We start from the raw sequence: 21,737 nt of genomic DNA, 5'->3' as shown, positions 1-21,737 counted from the left end.
CCGTAGTGAAAGTGGAAACACCGTCATCTTCTACAACATTGATTCACCAGTAAAACCCATGGAGTTGGATCAATGACAGTGGATGGACACAGTTGTTTTACATTCAGGTATTGATATATTTGCTGAAAAAGTCACTTCAAAGACAGTTTTCTGAACTACAGGCTAAAATTCTCCTTCTCTTCCCATGTGTATATGTATTTTTGCATTTAATATTTATCTGATAATTTGATCTTTTTGAATTAATGTAAAATAAGTTTATATTTATTTGTGTACTTGTAATTTAAGGCAGATCTAAGAAAATATGATCCAAAAAGTTATACAGCAGCAAAAATGCAACTCTGAATTTGTGTAAAGGCACATAGAGTTAAAAATACTACTACTAAATAAAATAAATATAAATCCCCAACTACTGATGGGAAGGTGCTTGTTGTATTTATTTAGTCAGACGTCTGCGTTCCATAAACACCAGGGGGCACTGTTGCACCAGGATGACTCAGTAAACCTGGTAACTTCCACCATTCCGTCTTTCTTCAGTAAAGTGTTGTCACAGCAGTTTGTAGTTGAGGCTGATCACCAGTGAGCAGAAGCGACTGACGTCCACAAAGTCGCAGCAGAGGACGTTGATGGCGCTCGCCTGGGGCCCCGGTCGCTGTTCGGCGGCCCAGCCAAGCAGCAGTGACAGGGCCTTCAGCGTCATCTTCCTCATGTCCTGCAGGGGGTGGAGGACGACGTAAGCGGCGTCCTCTGTCAGGTTCAGACCGCTCACGTAAAAACCAGCTACAAAGTAAAAACAAAAAGGAAGCAACGGAAGTTTTCACTGAGATTTACACAAAAACAAAAGCACTGAAACTAGTCAGTTAAATCAGTGATTCTCAACTGGTGGATCGCAACCCAAAAGTGGGTCGTCAGTGCCTTTGTCTGGGAAAAAAATAACGTCATTAAACCAATCCTGTGCTTTATTTTTTATCAAACAGAACCCTATCTGTTCACACTCCCAACCAGTAGGTGGTGAGAAAGTGCTGTAATGATGATTAACACTAGACATTTCACAGCATTAAAGACCCAAAAGTTTCTATTCAAAGCATGTTGATACTCAGGTATGACAATGACTACAACAGATATGGTTTTACATGTATTCAGGACAAAAACCTAAGTGTGTTTAATTCTTGAAAAAGTGACTGAATGCACTTTTAATTCTTAACTGAGTGCACATTTTTGATTTTTTGTTAAAATGTACCTAATTTAGTGTTAAAGGGAATATTTCCATATTTAGTATCACCACCTGCTGGTCAGTTTGGTTTATTACCTCCGCCAAGGAGGTTATGTTTTTGCCAGGGTTTGTTTGTTTGTTTGTCTGTCTGTCTGTCCATTAGTGTGCAACATAACTCAAAAAGTTATGGACAGATTTTGATGAAATTTTCAGGGTTTGTTGGAAATGGGATAAGGAAGAAATGATTAAATTTTGGTGGTGATCGGGGGTGGGGGGGCCCATGGGGGGGCCCATTTCCAACAAACCCTGAAAATTTCATCAAAATCTGTCCATAACTTTTTGAGTTATGTTGCACACTAACGGACAGACAAACAGACAGACAAACAAACAAACAAACAAACCCTGGCAAAAACATAACCTCCTTGGCGTGGGGGGGGCCCACAGGGGGGGCCACTGATCAGCCTTGGCGGAGGTCTGCGCTCTCCGAGTGCTTCTAGTTATTAAAGTTGTCTTCTGTGTTTTCATACTGTGATATTCTGTTTTATCTCAGGTTCAAAACACACCATCTTTTCATTAAATACATTAGAGAAATTTGACTTTTGTCAGTTTGGGTGGTGGCTTGCCATTGAGAGGATTAAACTGGATTAAATGACACTTACTTGGTCGTCCTTTGCTTTTCTGATCCTCCAGGTACTTGATGACCTTCGTAGGGTCTGGACTGTCTGCATACCTGATGAAGACCAATGGGTTTGGATGTGATTTACAGCTTAATTCACACTAAAACCCTTTACATGACCGTAAAAATAACATCAGATAACTGTAACAATCAGATCTGATGCATTTAGATGTACTGGAATGTGGGGATTTCTCCCCAGTACTCCGATGTCGTCCTGCATGTATACAGGTTAATCTGATTTATTTACCTCTGTTACATCTGCACGTGTAAAAACAATCAAAATTGCAGAAAACAGAAGTGATGAAGACAAACATGAGCTGAAGACAATAACAGGAAGTGTCTTCCACTCATGTTTAATGACACCACTTCCCTTTTTCCATGATTACCTCGGCCAGGAGGTACTGTGATCACTTAGCTTTGTGTGCGTGCGTGTTTGTTTGTTTGTTTGTTAGCAAGATAACTCAAAAAGTTATGGATGGATTTTCAGGAAATGTTGATACTGGCCCAAGGAAGAAATGATTAAATTTTGGTGGTGATGGGGGGGGCACTGGTCTGCCTTGGCAGAGGTCTGTGCTGTCTTTTCTAGAAAAGCACTCATGGAGCACAGACCTCCGCCAAGGCAGATCAGTGCCCCCTCGATCACCACCAAAATTTAATCATTTATTCCTTGCGCCAGTTTCAACATTTCCTGAAAATTTCCTGAAAGTCCCTCCATAACTTTTTGAGTTATCTTGCTAACAAACAAACAAACAAACAAACAAGGGGGGGGGGGGCAGATCTGTCTTGGCGGAGGTCTGCATTCTCTGAGTGCTTTTCTTGTTTCTTATATTTTTCACATCAGATTGACCTGCACACATGCAGCAGTACACTGCAGTACTGGGGAGAAATCCAGGTGTGTAATCTAATTTCTCATAGTCAGATTACTGCTAACATATCAGATTATACTGTTTACATGATCACTTGAATAATTTGATAACTCCAGGAACTGCATAATGATCAGAGTATGAGTGTGAATGTAAACAGGTTCATTTAAAATCATAGAAAACAGAAGTGATGTAGTTAACGTGAGTGGAAGACAATAATAGGAAGTTTGATTCTACCATCACTACGTATGTTGGTACTTCGATAAAATCTGATAAAATCTGATAATGGATTAAACGTTTAAACCAAGGTTTTTCGATAATCATATTTCTGAAATGCATGGAAATGTGTCAGGTCTGGTTATTACAATTATCGGATTACTCCCAGTTATCAGATTTGTATGCTCATGTAAACAGGCTCATTGTCCTCAGCTCTTGCTTGACTAATGACACTTTCATTTTCTAGGATTTCTTTTTTTGCACAGATGTAAAAGACGGAAAAAATCAGATTAGCAGGTATTCATGCACAAAGATATCGGAATATTGGGGACAAATCCAGGTATGTTAATCGAATTTCTCTTAATCATATTATACTATTTGCACGATCACTTGAATGTAAACAGGCTCACTGCACTGTTTGATGCCGGTACTAATGTGGAAAAAATGCAGGTTAATTCTGAATCAAAATAATAGGAAAGTAATGCAGAGTATATTAAATTCAATATAAAAACCCTTTAGATGTTTAGATGCGGTGCGTTTACCAGTACGGTATTCCAGGCCAGAGTTCAGGGTGCTGCAGCACCATCTGCTGGTCATCATAGGAAAGGATCACCTGCTGACCTTTGACCCAACAGGACCGTAGGGTTGGCCTGTCCTGCACAAATACACACAAATAGGCATTTTAACCCTTAAAGACCCCAAACTACTTTTGTGTCAACTTTCAAATGGATTTTCTCCAAATCCCTCTAGGTGTTTTGTCACCAATTATCATATTATCCTCTGCATTTTTCCAAGTAAATAATCTGTTTTTCTCCATTTAATTCATTGATCATGTAGATGTTTATAAAAAGGTCAAAGTAAATTTAAAGGTTACCATAACAAAACAGAGAAAACTGAAGAAAATCTTGATTTTTACAGCAAAATATATAATTAATTGAACATAAAAACAAGCATCTCCAACCACTGTCATTTGTTAACCTACATGAAAAAAGTCACTTTTTCATCAGTTTTTTCTGTTTTGTAAATAATAACCCTCAACTTTAATCTGAGCTTTTATAAACATCTACATGATCAGTAAATTAAATATAGGAAAATATATGACTTTCGCTGAAAAAATGCCAAATACAGAGGATAATATATAATAAATGGTGATAAATTACTTAAGAAAGTTTAAACAGACAGAAAAATTTATTTGGGAGCTGCCACAAAAGCAGCATTGGGTCTTGATGGGTTAATGCAAAGACTGAGAAATAAATATTAAAACTCATTAAAACCCTGAAAAGAGCAAAACTGAAGGTGACCTGAGACTTGTGAATAATACTGCATTTATGGCATAAATAAAAGAAAAGTTTCCTTTGAAATTTTTGTTTGGTGTCTGTGTTTTTTACCTGTGAAGAGCAGAGTTTCTGTCCAAACAGACCGATGATGTACTCCACAAGGTGAGTGTGGTCGCTGTCTGTAAGGGACTCAAAATGCGAGCAGAAAACGATGACCACCTCTCTGGGATGAGCGTCCAACCACACCGCCAGTTCATCCAGAGCCTCCTGCAGACGTGAAACCCCAGCGGAAGACTTTACCTCAGCTCTGTCTGTGTTTTAATTTGACTGATGTGTATGAGTGTGTGTGTACCTTTACAGTCATCACAGTGTAGATGCCGTGAGCAAAGAACAGTTTGCTTCCTCCTGCTGGTTTCCGGGCGAGTCTCAGGTCCAGAAACCGGATTCCGAGATCACACTGATCACTGAGCACAGACTGCTATAAAGAAAAATACAGATATAGTCAAAAATTAACAGCTATTAAAAGACTTTCAGTGTCTAATTCACATCAAACTGGACATAATGTCATAATGTTAATGATATAATAATGTTAATGCTGTTATACAGAGAGACAAAAAAAAACAGTATTAATCATAAAAATCATTATTTAGTGTAAAGACAGATTTCTGATCCTGAGTGAAACTTGACAAAACCAGACAGTTGGTAGTTGTTTTAAATTAGTTGCAAAAGATATATCAAGATCTTTTCAATTACCTGAAAAGATGCAACAAGATGAAAACTACGTAAAAGACAGGGGAAAGTTCATGGATTTTTATTGTACACCGTTGCCCATAAAGTTGGATTAAAATATTTGAACCTCTTCTCATGAAATGATTGTAACAATGTGATTTATTCCTGATAGATAAAGTGTAACTGGGACTCAGTATGTAATGATTACACCTGGTCATATGAATAAATAGAGGAATGTGTCAGAAAATTAAATTATTCCAGCTTTATGAGCAACAATGTACTATTTTACAGTAGATGTGAGTGGAAATACTACTTTACAAATGAGAGTCCTGCATTCAACATGTTACTGAGGTGAAGTACATGAGTACTATGAGTAGAGCTGCTGTGATTAACAAATTAAAATGCTCGGTTTTCAAATATTAAGGTAAAACAGCTCAACTATTATAATAATCAATATACCAATTTGAAGATTTTTTTCTGAGTTTTTCTGATTCTGCTTCTTAAATTTAAATATATTTTGGTTTCTTTTTTTAGGTTCTGAACAAGACCATCTGAGGACATGTGTTAATCAGTAGTTCCAGTCCTATTTAATCAGCAACATGTATTTTAGAATATTAGAAGTTAAAGCACTCATATGCAGAATGTACCTGCCTTTGTCCTGGTGGGAGCTGAGACAGGCTCCGTGACCCTCAAAGGGATTAAGCAGTTCAGAAAATGAATGAATGAATGATAGTAAAATCATACTTGTGTAACATATGTCTTGTGATATATGTTCCACAGCTGTTTCCTTGGGAAATACGACCGTGTCTTGTCTCGCTTTAAGTCTCATCACTGTGTGAAAGCCCTGTTTGTGAATGAGGAATGTTGGACCTAAACAGACCTTAAATGCCCCTTTCTTTAGAACCAATAGAACTTGGAATAAGTGTCTGTAGTATTTAATAAAACTTTCTGCTGAAAGGATCAGAAACACCACAAGGACAAATCCTGCTTCCAGGCTTCTCATTTCAGATTTCTTTACAAAAGGGATCAACTCCTCATGTCATGGTATAAAACAGTTTTATATTATTCTGTTTATAACAATTTAAAAAAGCATATACTCTGGAGGCATTTTAATGTTGTGGTTTGACAATGTGTAGCTAATTTTAGATACAATGTTCTACATTCTTGCTTGATATACTGGATAAACCTGTGCGACTGTTTTCATTTCCCGTACTGTATGAATTTTTTTAACCAACAGTTGTAACCTTTCAAGAGCCACAAACTCATGCATTATAATTAGATTCTAGAAGCACTGCAGCAACATAAAGAGTACAGTGAATGAAGGCCACTATTAACTGAGTGAATGACAGTTTAAAACAGAAATAACTCTATGTCACAACTATTAATTACTCACTTCGCAATGTCATATATGTAGTAACAATTAACTGCAATTTACATTCATTCCACCCAGACACGTCACCACTTCATCACAGGGCTGACACACACAGACACACAACTATTCACTCACACACCTCTGGGTGATTTAGACACAGTTGAGATTTTGTTTTGGATAAAATGTTGTAGTTGTTGGAGAAAGCATAGAGTTTTAACCTATGTTTTTACTACTTTGCAGTTTGTACAATAACAATACTTGGCATACTTCTCAAAGTTGTACAGTACAGTAATTTATCATAAATCATATAATATTTTTAATGTGAGAATTAATAAGTAGCTATGTGTTAAATAATGCACCTGAATAAAAAGTACAATACTTTTCTCTGAACTGCAATGGAGAAGTATGAAATGTCAATACTCAACTACAAGGAAACAAAACAAAACAAACAAACAAACAAAAACATATATAAAGCACACCTGGATTTAACTGAGCCAGTATCATCTTGAAACCCAGCAATATAAGTTTCACAAAAACGCTGTCCACTGCAAAAAACATTCCATTTTTTTTTTTTTTTTTTAAATCTATCTGGGGAAAAAAAAATGCATTATGCTGTTTACAATCACCACAATTAATGCAAAAAAGCAAAAACCACTACTTCCCTGAGTCTCAGGGGGATATTTCAGATCAGTTTGGTGATTTATATGTTTAAGCCACAAGTTTTTTAACTACAATTGATTCCTTAAACAGCTATTAGTTTGCTCTGGAGCATAAAGATCGGACAATACCAGGATTCATTAAATTGAGAAAGAATTGTTCAGGGAGGATGATACATCACTTTCACACATAGATTGGACACCAGAGTCCAGACCTGAACCCTACTGAGAATCTGTGGGATGTGATGGAGAAAACTTTACACATTGGTCCGACTCTTCCATCATCAATACAAGGTCTGGGAGGAAACTTTAATGCAAGTCTGGATGGGAATGACATGTGACATTTATTGTGGCCTGGTATGAACGTGTTGTGTGTCCTTTAATCAAAACTAAAGGTGATGCAGTGAAGTGCTGTGAGTGGATGTTTTTGTTTGGGGTTTTTTCAGTGTGATCCAGTTAGATTAATACAGCAGCATTTGGACAGGTGTGTGTCCCTGTACCTGTGTGGTGGCCCAACGGTAGATACATGGACGAGTGAAGCAGGGAAGCAGCCTGTCCATCAGTCTGAGGAGACAGGGTTCTGACTTGAGGACAGGAGAGGACACGTCCAGGCAGAAGGACATGCTGTCATGGCTCCCTGGAGACACATTATATGGGTAACACTTGATAATAAGTACATACTATGAAGCATTAGTTAAGCATTAACAAATACTGAATTCATCATTTATAAAGCATATTTCTGACATGAATACTCATTAATATATGGTTTATAAGCACAGTTATAATATACTCAAATCATTAATAACCTCATCTACAATGTGGTTAATGATTGCATTTTCATACTTTATAAATTATGGATTCAACATTTAACCATTTGGTATTCAGACATGTACTAATGGTGAGTGAATATGTTAGTGTGTATATTATTCTAACTCACACATTTATTTTCCAATAGATGTACTATAAACAGCTATTAATACAAGAATTCATTATTTCAGGTAGTTATAAAGCACTTACTACTCATTAATTAAGTAAATGGTGTGAGCTCATCTAAAGTGTGGACTATCTATGACATCTAAAGCATTTACAAATGAGATTTAAAGGTTGGCAATGCCTAAAGACTCACAAAAGTCACAGTTATTCTAACAAAAGAAAGACACAGCACATGGGATTATCAAACAAAATGCATGACTGAATGATGAATGATTATGAATGATTAGTAAAACCATTATAACTGTGCTTATAAACCATATATTAATGACTATTCATGTCAGAAATATGCTTTATAAATGATGAGTTCAGTATTTATTAATGCTTAACTAATGCTTCATAGTGTGTACTTATTATAAAGTGTTACCATTATATGTACTGACAGAAGGATGGAGACCTCAGCTCTGCTCAGTACAGCAGTTATACCACAGTACATGTACGGTTTTTGGATGTAATGTTCACAGAATTTACATAACTAGCACAATTAGCCCAAAATACAGTTCATTTGTGCTGTACCAGGTATGGCCAGGTTCCACAGCGGGACATCCAGCAGCTCCTCCGGCAGACGGGACATCCATTCCGCCGGGTCTCCTTCGACCTGTACCCGTCCTTTATCCTCCATATTCCTTCACTCTTAAATGTGTCGCATTCTCACAACTTTGCTTTCGTTTTAATCTTTTCATTTCCCGAGTTTGGTCCGCTCCTCTTCCTTATTTTTGTTTCCTATTCCTGTTAGTTTTGTGATTTATTTACGCGCTGTTCCGGGTTGTGAAACGGAAGTTAGCATAAATGCTACACTTATAGTTCCTGTGGAAACTTTCAAAACAAAACGGGATAGAAGCAAGATTTTCAAAATAAAAGCTATTCTATATCCTCCTGAGACCGAGGAAAGTCAAAGTTTTAGTTTTATTTTCATTAAATAACTGACTTGATTGGAAACAATAAAGCGGAAAAGTTTTTTCAGATTCATTAAAAAAAAAAAAAATTATGTAATGTCCTTTTCAGTGGAGAGTGTTCTGTTTTGTTTTTTGAGTAAAGCTGTGAAACTTTTGTCCCCTACAGAGGTACAGATGTCAAAAATACATTTCTGGGCCTCAAAAGGATATAGTGGTTGCAAAAAGTTATGTAAAAAGTATGTTTCTGAAAAATACTGTTTTAACATTTTTGTATTGGCCAATTTATTGAGAATTTTTAAATAGCAAAACTTAAATCAAATCTGAAAAATTAGGCAGAAAAATAGGAATTTGCCAGTTCATGCAACATTAAATTGCATTTGTTCACAAAGGACAAGTGGTGCTAATGAGATTATTTACATAAATTTGTTTCAGACTGAGGACGACAGCAACCGAGAACAAGTAATTCAGCAAATTACTGCAACGTTGTAAACATGCCGACATTACGCTGCCAGTGAACTCAAAAACAAGTTGTACCAGTGTGGCATCCTGGAGCCTGTGGAATTACCGCAAATCATCTGTCCACTCAGAGTCCTGCTTTTCTAAATGTGATCATTCACCAGCAAAAAGGCCTGTGAGTCTACTGAAATATACACAAACATAAGCCTTCACATAGAATCAGACATGTAGACACATTTTTTTTGTCCTTCCTTGATAAACATCTGATGTCATTAGCTAATTTTGATCTTCTATATCTCATTAACCTCTTTTTCAACAAAATAAGAACTTGCACTTGTAAGTTAACTAGAGTGATTACGTTTTACATCCACAGCTTGGCCAAAGTACAGTATATCCAAGAGGAACCCTTTATTTGTGTGACTTACAGATCTGCTGCTCCACTGTCTTCTCTCAGGCTTCCATGGCTTGTGAGCCCTGTAAAATTTAAATTATTGACACTTGTGACCCAAGTTACACACAGAATAGGCATGGCCAATCAACTGAGGGGTGATGATGACACATTCTGTATCTCACATGACCTTTCAGATGTGTACCACAACTCCCTATAAGTCCTGAATATCATCACCTTCCTAAAATTTCCCATGCAGTTTATTTTTTGGATTTGTTTTCAGTCTATTGTTTCATTCTGTAAGTTCAGAGCCACGTGTGGAACTTGATTTCTTTATTATAATATTTTACAAATTCCGATCTAAAGATGTTTGGGACAAATAGGAAACAGGAGTTCAGCCTCTGCGTGATTTCCTCTCCACACACGAACAGTTATGTTATTAGATTATTTGGAGTGTTGGTGGGTTTATGCCAAACGCCCAAAAAAGGAAAGTTGTGTATTGTAACGATTTATCATGCACAACTAAAAGGCAACAAAAATCAAGTGTCAAAATATGACTTCTATGAAATCACAAGCAAAACAAATAAAAAATCAGTCTCACTGGTGTCACAGATGGCAATAGTTTCATACCTGCAAAAAGACACATGGCTTGTGGTCCAACAAGTTTTGTATGACAAAGTGATTTAAAAAAAAAAAAAAAAAAAAACTTGATTTATCCTCATCAAATAAAAACATTGGGATGAAATCTTTTCATTCTTAAGCGGAACCACTGAAAGATACAAAACTACATACAAACAGGATCACACTGGTGAGTGCAGACAGAATGAAGACAAAAACTGCCATGAAAACTGAAAAATCATGGTTGATAGACAAGATGGACCAATGGACAAAAGACAGAAGAGCGAAAAGAACCTTTTCAACGCGTATATTATATGGACAAAAGTATTGGGACATGTTGAATTTAGGTGTTTCTTTTCTAACAGGGGTCTTTGATAACAAAACAATAATGATAAATGTCATAATATAGTTTTATATTGGGTTAAATGTCATTGCATTGGTTAGTTTGGTTTAAATTGTTATATTTGCTTCCAAAATGCTTCAGAGACGGTTTTTACAAATTTATTGAAACAAATGATACATGTTCTTTATTACATGGGAAAATGAAAGTAAATATTCATATGTCAGTGTAAGCATCGGTGACGTCAACCAGTTTCCTCAAATGGCCAGAGATGGAATGAACAACCTTCTGAAGGGCGTCGTCCAGGATACCATTGAGAACCTCCTGGATCTGTGAAGAAGAAATAAGTCAATAAGAAAATTAAAAATCCCCTTTAGTGTTGTCTGTTTCAAAAATGCTTTCGTCATGGCTTCGGTGATGCTAAAATTTCTACAAGCAATTTCTAATGCCTGGTTGCTTTTCACCCACCCTGTATATTTACATATAAGCTGTGGATGGAGAGCACAGACCTGCAGAAGAAGAGTATACATCTTTAATTCTGGCATTTTTTTCTCCTGTGACTTTGACGTCTGCAGTTTTAAGTGGATTAAATCTAGCGGCGGCTGGTGAATTTCTTTTTTGGTGTGGTGCCATATGCAAGTCAATCTGGTTGAAACCTTTGCTGACAATGCTTCTGCAAAGTTCGTAAATATTTTTGAATGCCGGTGCAGTATGAACACTATTTTGTAATAAAAAACGATAATAAATGAAATTTTCCAACAAAATAATCCACTTTTGAGATCATGTGCATTTTATAGTGTTGTCATGTGGTATTGTGTAATTCTATTTTGTCACCTCCATGCACCACCGTCCTCCAGACATCTCACTGATGACTCATATTAGATGTCATGATTGTGTTCTGGTTGTGCAGATGCATTTCACTAATCCTGCTCATGTAAATCATTTGCTTGACTACTCCGGTGTCACACAAAATAAATTGTAGTGTAAAAATGCCTCACGTGTGTTAGATTTTTTAGGGATTCTAGTCTGTCAGCGCCCTAAACACCGTTATCCAGTGGCCCCTTGGAACCACCATCACTTCATTCTCAAAATAAAAACCTTTATTCAAAAATATAGTATGAAATCTTAATATTCAACAGTTTCCTTTAAGAACAAAATGAACATTATAAGGTCAGTCATCAACCCTGTTGTCAGTATAACATAGGGACGCTTCCTACTTAAATGTTGTCACAAGTTCAGAAAAAAACTTAGCATGTACTATTTGCTGAAATTCAAATTATTTTTAATCCAGTGTATCAAGCATTTAAGACATTTTTCTGCTTTCAACACATCACCTTGTTTTGTTTTTTTTAATTTTTTTAAAAAATTTTATTTATCTAGACAGGGACATTGCACAATATATATTAACCTTAAATAGGAGAGATGTAGTGTGCCAGGTTGTAGCACCAGTGGTAATTAACTATTAAATAATTGTTGGACAAACTGTTCATTTTCTGCCTAATATATCCAACTCAATGCAATGTAATTCACATTATTATCCCGGCCACATCATCATGGACATAATTCTAAACCAGGGGTGTTAAACATACGGCCCGTGATCCAAAAGGTCCAATCCGACCTATGGATGAATTTCCAAAGTGAAAAAAATAGCACATTAACAGTCAAAAGTATCACTGAGTCTTCACAAGTTGTTTTGATCATAAAGTCAAATGCTGTATTTTTCAGTTCCAGATGCCTGTTAGTAAATGTTTTGTGTTTGTAGATCCACTGTGACCTGTAAGTTGTACTGCACATGTGTAAATGATAAACTGAGACATAATATGGTTAAAATTGCACTTATTTTTCTTGAGGCATTTTAGGTTGTTTGTGGTTATTCAGGTTATTCACAATGTTTTGAAAGCATAGGTAATAACATGAACATTTTCATGCACTAAAACAAAGAGAAAAAACTGGTTTTGCCATTTTTTATAGGTTATTATTAATATATATTATTTTAATGTTCGAGGTCAAGTTAGGCTGTATGTGACCTCTGAACTAAAACGAGTTTGACACCAATGTTCGAAATGGACATTTTCTTCCTCTTGTTATTAAAAAAATTCTATCCACATGGTTTTCATCTTACTAAATATCTTAAGTGGTGGATGCAGTTGTGGACGTGTATTCTTTACATGATGTGGATTTGTCCATAATGTCGATCCGGAAAGGTATCCATGCTGACCTCGATCTACTGCAGGTCATACATGGATTTATGCATCTGGATTAAATGTTTCAGGTGCAGCTTCATTACACAAAATAATAACAGACAGGAGCAAAATTTGTGACACCATCAACTTAAGTTTTATAAATACTCAATTTGGAGATTTTATATGACCTAAAATGTGGTTTTACATGTAGATATCAGGCCCAAACAGACAGAAAAATATCAATAATACTATTAATACTACTACTACTACTACTACTACTACTACTACTACTACTACTACTAATAATAATAATAATAATAATAATAATAATAATAATAATAATAATAATACGCAGACATCGACTTTCCACAGGGTAATAATAAAGAAAGTTAATCTTTATCCTGTTATTATTGTAGATGGGGTATCTGACCCCTTCACTGGCCTCAGAGTAGGTTTTCTACAACATGAAACTATGTTCGTGAGAAGGGGGTAGAAATCTTGTCTTTTGCCAGACCATTTAAATTGCTATAAGCTGAAAGGTATTTGGGAAATTTTCCCAGTGACACGAACAAAAATTGTATTCCACAGCTAATAGGAAGGAAAGTAGAAATTTCCCTGTGGACTTAAGTGACCCTCCAACTTATCCAGGTCACCCTCTATCTTTAAAACTAGCCTTCAGTGTTGTGTCCCATTAAACTGAGTATGATTCAGTGCACGTGGTTGACTGGTGTTTCTGTATAGGATCCATGCGTTTAAGAGGATGTTTGGTTGACCTTAGTAACAATTTAATGAGAAATAACAACGGAGGAAGAAAAACTGACCCTCCAACGGACAAACTTAATTCATGTCTTCAGAATGTATCCCACATATACAGGGCTGTAACTTGCTTCCGCTGTCAGGGTAAAACCCGGGTTATGGGTTAGCTGAGGTAGCTGATCATAATTAGATTAGTGTTTCCCTCTGAACTGGTTGAAAAGTATTTTCTACAGTTTACATAAAGTCAAAACTTAGAACGGAATGACATGGACCCCTTTATGGAGGTTGTGGTCACAGCAGTAACTTTTTCCTGAGAAATACCGAAATACTCTGGAAGTGTTTTTATCAGTGTTACAACCCGAAGGGTGAAACATATTTACAAAGGACACCGGGAGTCAAGGAGTATAATTAGAAAAACTTTTGTTTATTTGCAGTTAGATTTTTTTTTGTTCTTCTGCTATCCTCTTCGTTTGTACCAAACAAGGTTCCAATGAAGCAGAATCTAATAACCCCTTTTAAACCCCGTGCCCAAAGTAACAAAAGAAACGACCAGAGTGGACCGGCAAACTAAACATAAGGACGGTGCGCTGGACAGTCCAACCCTGTACAGGGCCGTAGAAGCTGCCAGCGCACCGCTACCCTATCAAACAAAGCAAACTTCAAAAATAAGCCCTAACGAAAGAAAAAACGAAAACAGGACGTCCGGATCCACCTGGTCAAACAAAAGGATAAGCTAACAAATAGCTAACAAAAAACCCCGCTGGCGTGGAGCAACCTGCGTGGAGCAACCTGCGTGGACCAATGGAGCGGATGCGCGCCTCAACGTGCGCGCTCCGGACGCCGGCATCGCTGGAGGAGGTGGAGAGAACAGGAGGCGAGAGAGAACGAGAGCCCAGCACTGGTCCAATTTATAATCTCAGCCGGCGGGAAAACCAATTGGCCATCTATTAAAGAAACATACTAAATACATAATATTTTGCCCAAAGTGTCAAGTAAGAATTATAACAAAAAAAACACAAAAGACAAAGGGGAAAAAATAGAAGTGCGTCAGAACATAACACCCCCACCCAGAGTCACTGAAAAAGTGTGATGATACAACCTACCAAAAAAAAAGAAGGGGAAAGATCCCACCCCTCAAACTTTTCAGTGCAACCCCTTTGTTCGTTTGCTACTTACTTTTACAGGCGTGACAGTGCGTCAGCAATAACGTTGTCCTTACCACGGATGTGTTTAACACTGATGTTAAACGGCTGGAGTCGAAGAGACCAATGCATCAGCCTGCGATTTTTATTTCGCATGCGGTCTAAAAAAACTAAAGGGTTATGGTCTGTATAAACGAGGACAGGCATACTGGAGCCGCCAACATACACTTCAAAATGCTCCAGGGACATAACCAAAGCTAACGTTTCTTTTTCAATGGTAGAATACCACTTTTGATGTTTGTCAAGCTTTCTGGAAAAGTAAGACACTGGATGCTCTACCCCGTCCGCATCTTCTTGCAGGAGAACGGCGCCCACGCCCGCGTCACATGCATCAACAGCCAATTTAAACGGTCTAGTAAAGCAAGGGGCCGCGAGTACAGGAGCATTCACCAGCAGAGACTTAGTGTGGTCAAATGCAGACTGACAGGCATCAGTCCAACAAAAATCAATTTTAGGGCTCAAGAGGTCAGTCAACGGGGCCGCCACAGACGAAAAGTTTTTACAAAAGCCCCTGTAGTAACCCACCATTGCTAAATACCGGCGAAGCTCAGTACGATTGGTGGGAGCAGGGACAGCAAGGATGGCCTCGACTTTAGCTTCCACTGGGCGCACCTGACCTCCCCCCACCCTTTTACCAAGATATGTTACAGTGGCTTGGCCAAATTCACATTTTGAAAGGTTCACTGTCAACCCAGCCTCTCTCAGACGCTTGAAGACTATGTCCAAATGTTCTAAATGCTCTACCCAAGACGAGGAACAAATAACCAAATCGTCAAGATAGGCTTCACAAAAAGACAAACCACTTAACACCACATGCATAAGCCTCTGAAAAGTGGCTGGCGCATTGCACATGCCAAAAGCCATGACCTTATATTGAAGGAAGTCATCAGGTGTAACAAACGCGGATATTTCTTTGGCGCGCTCTGTCAGAGGGACCTGCCAATATCCTTTAAGTAAGTCTAACTTAGTGACATATTTAGCTGCGCCCACATGATCCACACAGTCCTCCATCCTTGGCAGTGGATAACAATCAGGCTTAGTTACCCCATTGACTCTCCTGAAATCTGTGCAAAATCGGTCCTCACCATTGGCTTTTATCGTCAACAGGCATGGTGAACTCCACGCACTGCAACTTCTCTCAGCTATGTCATGCTGTAACATGTAGTCTACCTGAAGTTTTAAACGACGTCTTTTGTCAGGATTAACACGATATGGATGTTGTTTAATTGGTCTCGAGTCACCTACGTCAATATCGTGATTGAGCACATGCGTCTGAGACGGGACATCAGCAAACAGCGACTTATAAGACTGGATCATCTTAACAATGTCTGCCTGCTCAGACTCAGAAAGATGAGCAAGCAACACAGGCAAGTTCTGCAGCGCCACCGAGTTGGAAAACTTTCCCTGAGTCAAAGCCACCGACACGCTGTCATCGTCAGGTGGTGCTGAAGTGGACAGCGCCCGCATCTCAATGTCAAAGCTGTTACCTGACGGAGAGCGTTCAGCACCACAACTATTGGACAGCTCCTGGACAAACACTTCAGACTCAGGCCCCTCGGCGTTAACTGAACAGGATTCCCCCACATTACCGGTGCACAGGACAGGAGATGACCCCTCCCGCTCAAAGTAAGGTTTAAGCATATTAATGTGACAAAGACGCGTTGCACGGCGTCGGCCTGGGGTGAAAATCACATAGTCCCTATCACCCACTTTGTTTTTCACCACATAAGGGCCACTATAACGCGCCTGCAAGCAGGACCCAGGGATCGGTAACAGGACCAAAACTTTGTCACCAGGCTCAAACTCCCTGCTTTTAGCCTGTCTGTCAAACCACCCTTTCATGTTTGCTTGTGCATTCTCAAGATTTTCTTTAGCAAGCTCACACGCGCGACGCAATCTGGAACGAAACGAACTAACAAAATCCAGAACATTTTGTGTCGTCTCTCCATTTAACCAGTGGTCTTTAATGAGTTTCAAAGGCCCGCGCACAGTGTGCGCAAAAACGAGGTCACATGGACTAAAGCCTAATGACTCTTGGGTCACTTCTCTAACAGCAAACATCAACATAGGAACACCATCATCCCAATCCTTAGCACACTCAAAGCAGTAGGTACGCAACATAGACTTAAGTGTCTGGTGAAAGCGTTCGAGTGCACCCTGGCTCTCGGGATGATACGCGCTGGAAAACACATGTTTGATGTTTAGCTGCTTTAACACTTCGGTAAAACAACGAGACATAAAATTACTACCCTGGTCCGTTTGGATCACTTTTGGCATACCAAACAACGAAAAAAACTTCGTCAGCGCTTTTACTATGGCTGGAGTAGTAATTTTGCGCAGGGGAAACACCTCTGGAAAACGGGTTGACGCACACATAATTGACAGGAGGAATTTATTACCAGACTTCGTACGAGGAAGAGGACCCACACAATCTACCAAAACCCGCTCAAACGGCTCACCAACAACGGGGATGGGATACAATGGAGCCGGCGGTATGGTCTGATTGGGTTTTCCCACCATTTGGCACACATGACATGATTGTATGTGACGTGACACATCTCTCTTTAAACCCGGCCAGAAGAAATGGCGCAGAATGCGGTCATATGTCTTCCGAACCCCCAAATGACCGGAAAAAGGACTGTCATGTGCCAGAGACAATACCTGTGATCGGTATGGCCCTGGAATGACAATCTGCGTTACATTACACCACTCGTCCTCAGTAGACACATGTTTAGGCAGCCATTTACGCAGTAGAACACCATCACTCAAAAAATAACCAGTAGACATAGACTTTATAGCTTCAACACTCACCAGTTTTTCAAATAATGAGGACAAAGTAACATCATTCTTTTGTTCATTAATTAAGTCCTGTCGTGACATTGTGAGATGTTCAGCGTTGGGCACGTCCTTAGACGAAACTTTTACATCATTACCCAAAACACCACCAGTAATGTAAGCACCAGACAAAAACGTGTCACTTAAATCAATATCATCATTGTCCTGCCGTTTTTCACGCTTAGCAGCGGCGCGCGTTACAGCGCAGGATGTAAAAACGTCAGGGAATTCCTGTACAAGTTTATCAGGGCCATCACTCACAACAGGGACAGGTGTCACCTCAGGTGTAACTAACACTCTGCCTCCTGCCAAATCATTCCCCATTATCATAGAAATTCCCGGTATGGGAAACCCAGGACGCACACCCACAACAGCGTCACCGGACCACAGGCCGGACTGAACCACAATCCTGTGCAGGGGAACCCCGATAACACTCATATTAAAACCCCGTACAGGTACATCCGAACCAACTGCAGTGCACTCACTTAATGGTAAAACCCCCTGGAGAATGAAGGATTGAGAAGCTGCTGTATCCCGTAAAATCTTAACCGGAACTTTCTCATCCATACCAGACATTGACACAAACCCGTCCATAACAAACGGTCTGAAGTCAGCATACTCGCAGGGTTTTTCACTAAAATGAGACTCGCAACCCTGGCTCAATGATTTAATCAGAGCGACAGGCTTGCTGTTCTTTTTCTTAAGCACTGGACAACCGGAAACAATGTGCCCCTTTTTCTTACAGTAGTGGCATGTCACATTGTCATAAGATTTGGATTCAACTGTGTCAGTTTTAACTTCACTTGTTGAGATTGTGGTAGGTTCAGCAGGTGTAGACAGATTTTTCACAGAATCTCTGCCATTATTGTTAGACCGATCAAATCTGTTGAAACGCTCAGAACCCGATTTATGCGTTAAAACATACTCATCAACAAGCACGGCCGCTTTACTCACGTCATAAACTTTCTTCTCATTCAAATACGTGACAACTTTTTCCGGGAGACAGTTTTTAAACTCCTCCAATAATATAAGCTGCCGAAGCTTATTAAAATCTCCAACGCCCTGTGACGAGCACCACCTATCAAACAAAATGCCCTTTTCTCGAACGAATTCAACATACGTCTGATTATAATCTTTCCTCAATCTCCGAAACTTTTGGCGATAAGCCTCTGGCACCAATTCATAGGTCCGTAAAATAGCGGCTTTAACCTTATCAAAATCCAGACTATCGTCTGCTGACAATGAAGCATAAGCTTCCTGAGCCTTGCCCACCAGCGTACACTGTAACAACAATGCCCACACGTCCCTTGGCCATTTAAGTGAAGTGGCGACCCTTTCAAACAAGACAAAATATTTGTCCACATCTTTTTCGTTGAAAGGGGGAACTAAACGAATATTCCTGCTCACATCAAATTCAGCCTGTCGTGGAACAATACCACGGTCCACCTCATGAAGGCGAATTTGAGTCTGCTGGTCCAACCTTTTCTGTTCCAGAATACTCGAATATTCCAACTCCTTTTCCCTCAAAGAAAGCCGTTTTAATTCTAATTCGAGTTCCTTTAAACGAATTGTCTCCTCTGCATTAAGCGATGAGGGGGAACGTGGAGGACTTTTAGGCATTACGCCAGTAGGGAACACTCCACGTTGAATTAAAGCGTCTAACAGCTCTGCCTTAATAACTGCCTTTTTTGCTTGTTTTGAGACAGATACCTTGAAATGCTCAGCAACAGCTATAAGGTTTCCCTTTGAACAGGCATTAAATGCCTCCAAAGTGGGTGCTTCTACAAACTCATCTAGGTTGAAAGACATGATTACCCTAGAATCTATGCAGCCCGAAAACAATAGGCTAACACACAAATAAGCAATACCCACACCACAGCTGGACCTCTTAAGTGCTCACAGTCACGCCAAAACAGAAGCCCCAACTCGAAACACATGCAGCCCAAAACGTACCAAATACACAAATTAAGTCACGAAAAAAACTAAGTGACACAACCCAAAGTTATCAAAGACACAAAAGATAACTTATCAAAAGAGTTACAAAATAACTCAAACCTAGGGTTCTAATTAGACTGAGCCCCCATAAATCTGTTACAACCCGAAGGGTGAAACATATTTACAAAGGACACCGGGAGTCAAGGAGTATAATTAGAAAAACTTTTGTTTATTTGCAGTTAGATTTTTTTTTGTTCTTCTGCTATCCTCTTCGTTTGTACCAAACAAGGTTCCAATGAAGCAGAATCTAATAACCCCTTTTAAACCCCGTGCCCAAAGTAACAAAAGAAACGACCAGAGTGGACCGGCAAACTAAACATAAGGACGGTGCGCTGGACAGTCCAACCCTGTACAGGGCCGTAGAAGCTGCCAGCGCACCGCTACCCTATCAAACAAAGCAAACTTCAAAAATAAGCCCTAACGAAAGAAAAAACGAAAACAGGACGTCCGGATCCACCTGGTCAAACAAAAGGATAAGCTAACAAATAGCTAACAAAAAACCCCGCTGGCGTGGAGCAACCTGCGTGGAGCAACCTGCGTGGACCAATGGAGCGGATGCGCGCCTCAACGTGCGCGCTCCGGACGCCGGCATCGCTGGAGGAGGTGGAGAGAACAGGAGGCGAGAGAGAACGAGAGCCCAGCACTGGTCCAATTTATAATCTCAGCCGGCGGGAAAACCAATTGGCCATCTATTAAAGAAACATACTAAATACATAATATTTTGCCCAAAGTGTCAAGTAAGAATTATAACAAAAAAAACACAAAAGACAAAGGGGAAAAAATAGAAGTGCGTCAGAACATAACAATCAGTAGCTTCTGCAATTTCATATTAACCCATAAAGAGCCAGTGCTTCTTTTGTGGCAGTATTTAACCTTTCTTAAGTGTTTTATCACCATTTATTGTAATATTATCTTCTTCATTTTGTATTTCTTCAGTGGAAATCTTGTATTTTCCTATTTTTAATTCACTGATCATGTAGATGTTTATAAAAACTCAGACTAAAGTTGAGGGTTATAAAATCAGAAACAGAGAAAACTGAGGAAGGCAAGGCAGATTTATTTGAATAGCACAGTTCATATACAGGGCAGTTCACAGTGCTTTACAAAAATGGAAAAGACACAGGTTAAAAACACACAATTACAATTAAAACATCTTCAATAAAACATAAATAATAATCAATTAAAACAAAGTAAAAGAGAAGAGTGCAGATAGAACCCTTTTAGTTGTTCTATGCACAGATGAACAGAACCATTTTCAGCCTGGACTTAAACAAGAAAAAGTAACTTATCATGAGAAAGTATATCATGAAGTGATCATAAACCAAGTGTCTCCATCCAGTCTCTTTTACCAAACTCCATGGGTTTTACCTGTGAATCAGCGTTGTAGAAGATGATGGTGTTTCCGCAGTAACTACACAGCTTCTCAACGTCCAAATGGATCATATCTGATCACCATGAAAAGATGAATAACTATTTTACACCAATTATTTACATTTATTGATAAGATTAGTGGATCTACACATATTAAAAATTGTACATCTGTAGATGATTTTGGTCATTGGTGGAGGTTTGGGTCTTTATGAGTTAAGCTAAAAAATAACTTTTTACATGTTGTGAACGAGCACCTAACTACAAAATTTATGTTTTACGTTATTATTTCATTCATTTCTGGTGTGATTTCTATTTGGGAAACACTGAAATACTCTAAAAATCCTTTCTTTTTATCACTATAGAGGCTGTGATTTCATTTCATGCCCAGAAAAAAAATAAATAATGAGATAAACAGAAATTCTTCTAAAAGGCAAATGTAATGAATCAGTACCTAAACTCGCAAACTTCATCTGTTATTTTCCTTTGTCATCCTTTTTCACTTTCCCCAGAATCTAATAGAATCAGCTCGGATAATTAAGTTGCTGCTTTAAGAAAATTTTATTGTTAAATTAACAGCTTTACACAATCTCACAAACTACTTTCTTGTGATCATCAAATAACTAATTTGGAAACCAAGCTTAAATAAACATCACATTGCAGTGAAAAAAAAAAGAGAAACAAAAAGGGACATTTCAAAAAGAAATGAAA

The 21,737-nt window shown here is 38.7% G+C and overlaps 1 protein-coding gene across 1 annotated transcript; it reads right to left on the bottom strand.

The window, feature by feature from the left end:
• Nucleotides 1-62: 62 nt before the first annotated feature.
• On the bottom strand, nt 63-8,771 carry LOC115435600 (PI-PLC X domain-containing protein 1). The gene is made up of 7 exons (XM_030158131.1): nt 8,506-8,771; nt 7,500-7,636; nt 4,595-4,720; nt 4,354-4,509; nt 3,508-3,620; nt 1,870-1,940; nt 63-777 (listed from the first exon to the last, which is right to left on the bottom strand). The coding sequence occupies exons 1-7, from the start codon at nt 8,609-8,611 to the stop codon at nt 545-547; spliced, it is 942 nt and encodes a 313-aa protein (XP_030013991.1). The 5' UTR covers nt 8,612-8,771; the 3' UTR covers nt 63-544.
• Between the last annotated feature and the right edge of the window lie 12,966 nt (nt 8,772-21,737).

This window comes from Sphaeramia orbicularis, chromosome 2 (assembly GCF_902148855.1).
Source record: "Sphaeramia orbicularis chromosome 2, fSphaOr1.1, whole genome shotgun sequence".
NCBI lineage: Eukaryota > Metazoa > Chordata > Actinopteri > Kurtiformes > Apogonidae > Sphaeramia > Sphaeramia orbicularis.
The sequence above is the reverse complement of the archived record's forward strand: the minus strand, read 5'-3'. Positions and strand labels throughout refer to the sequence as shown.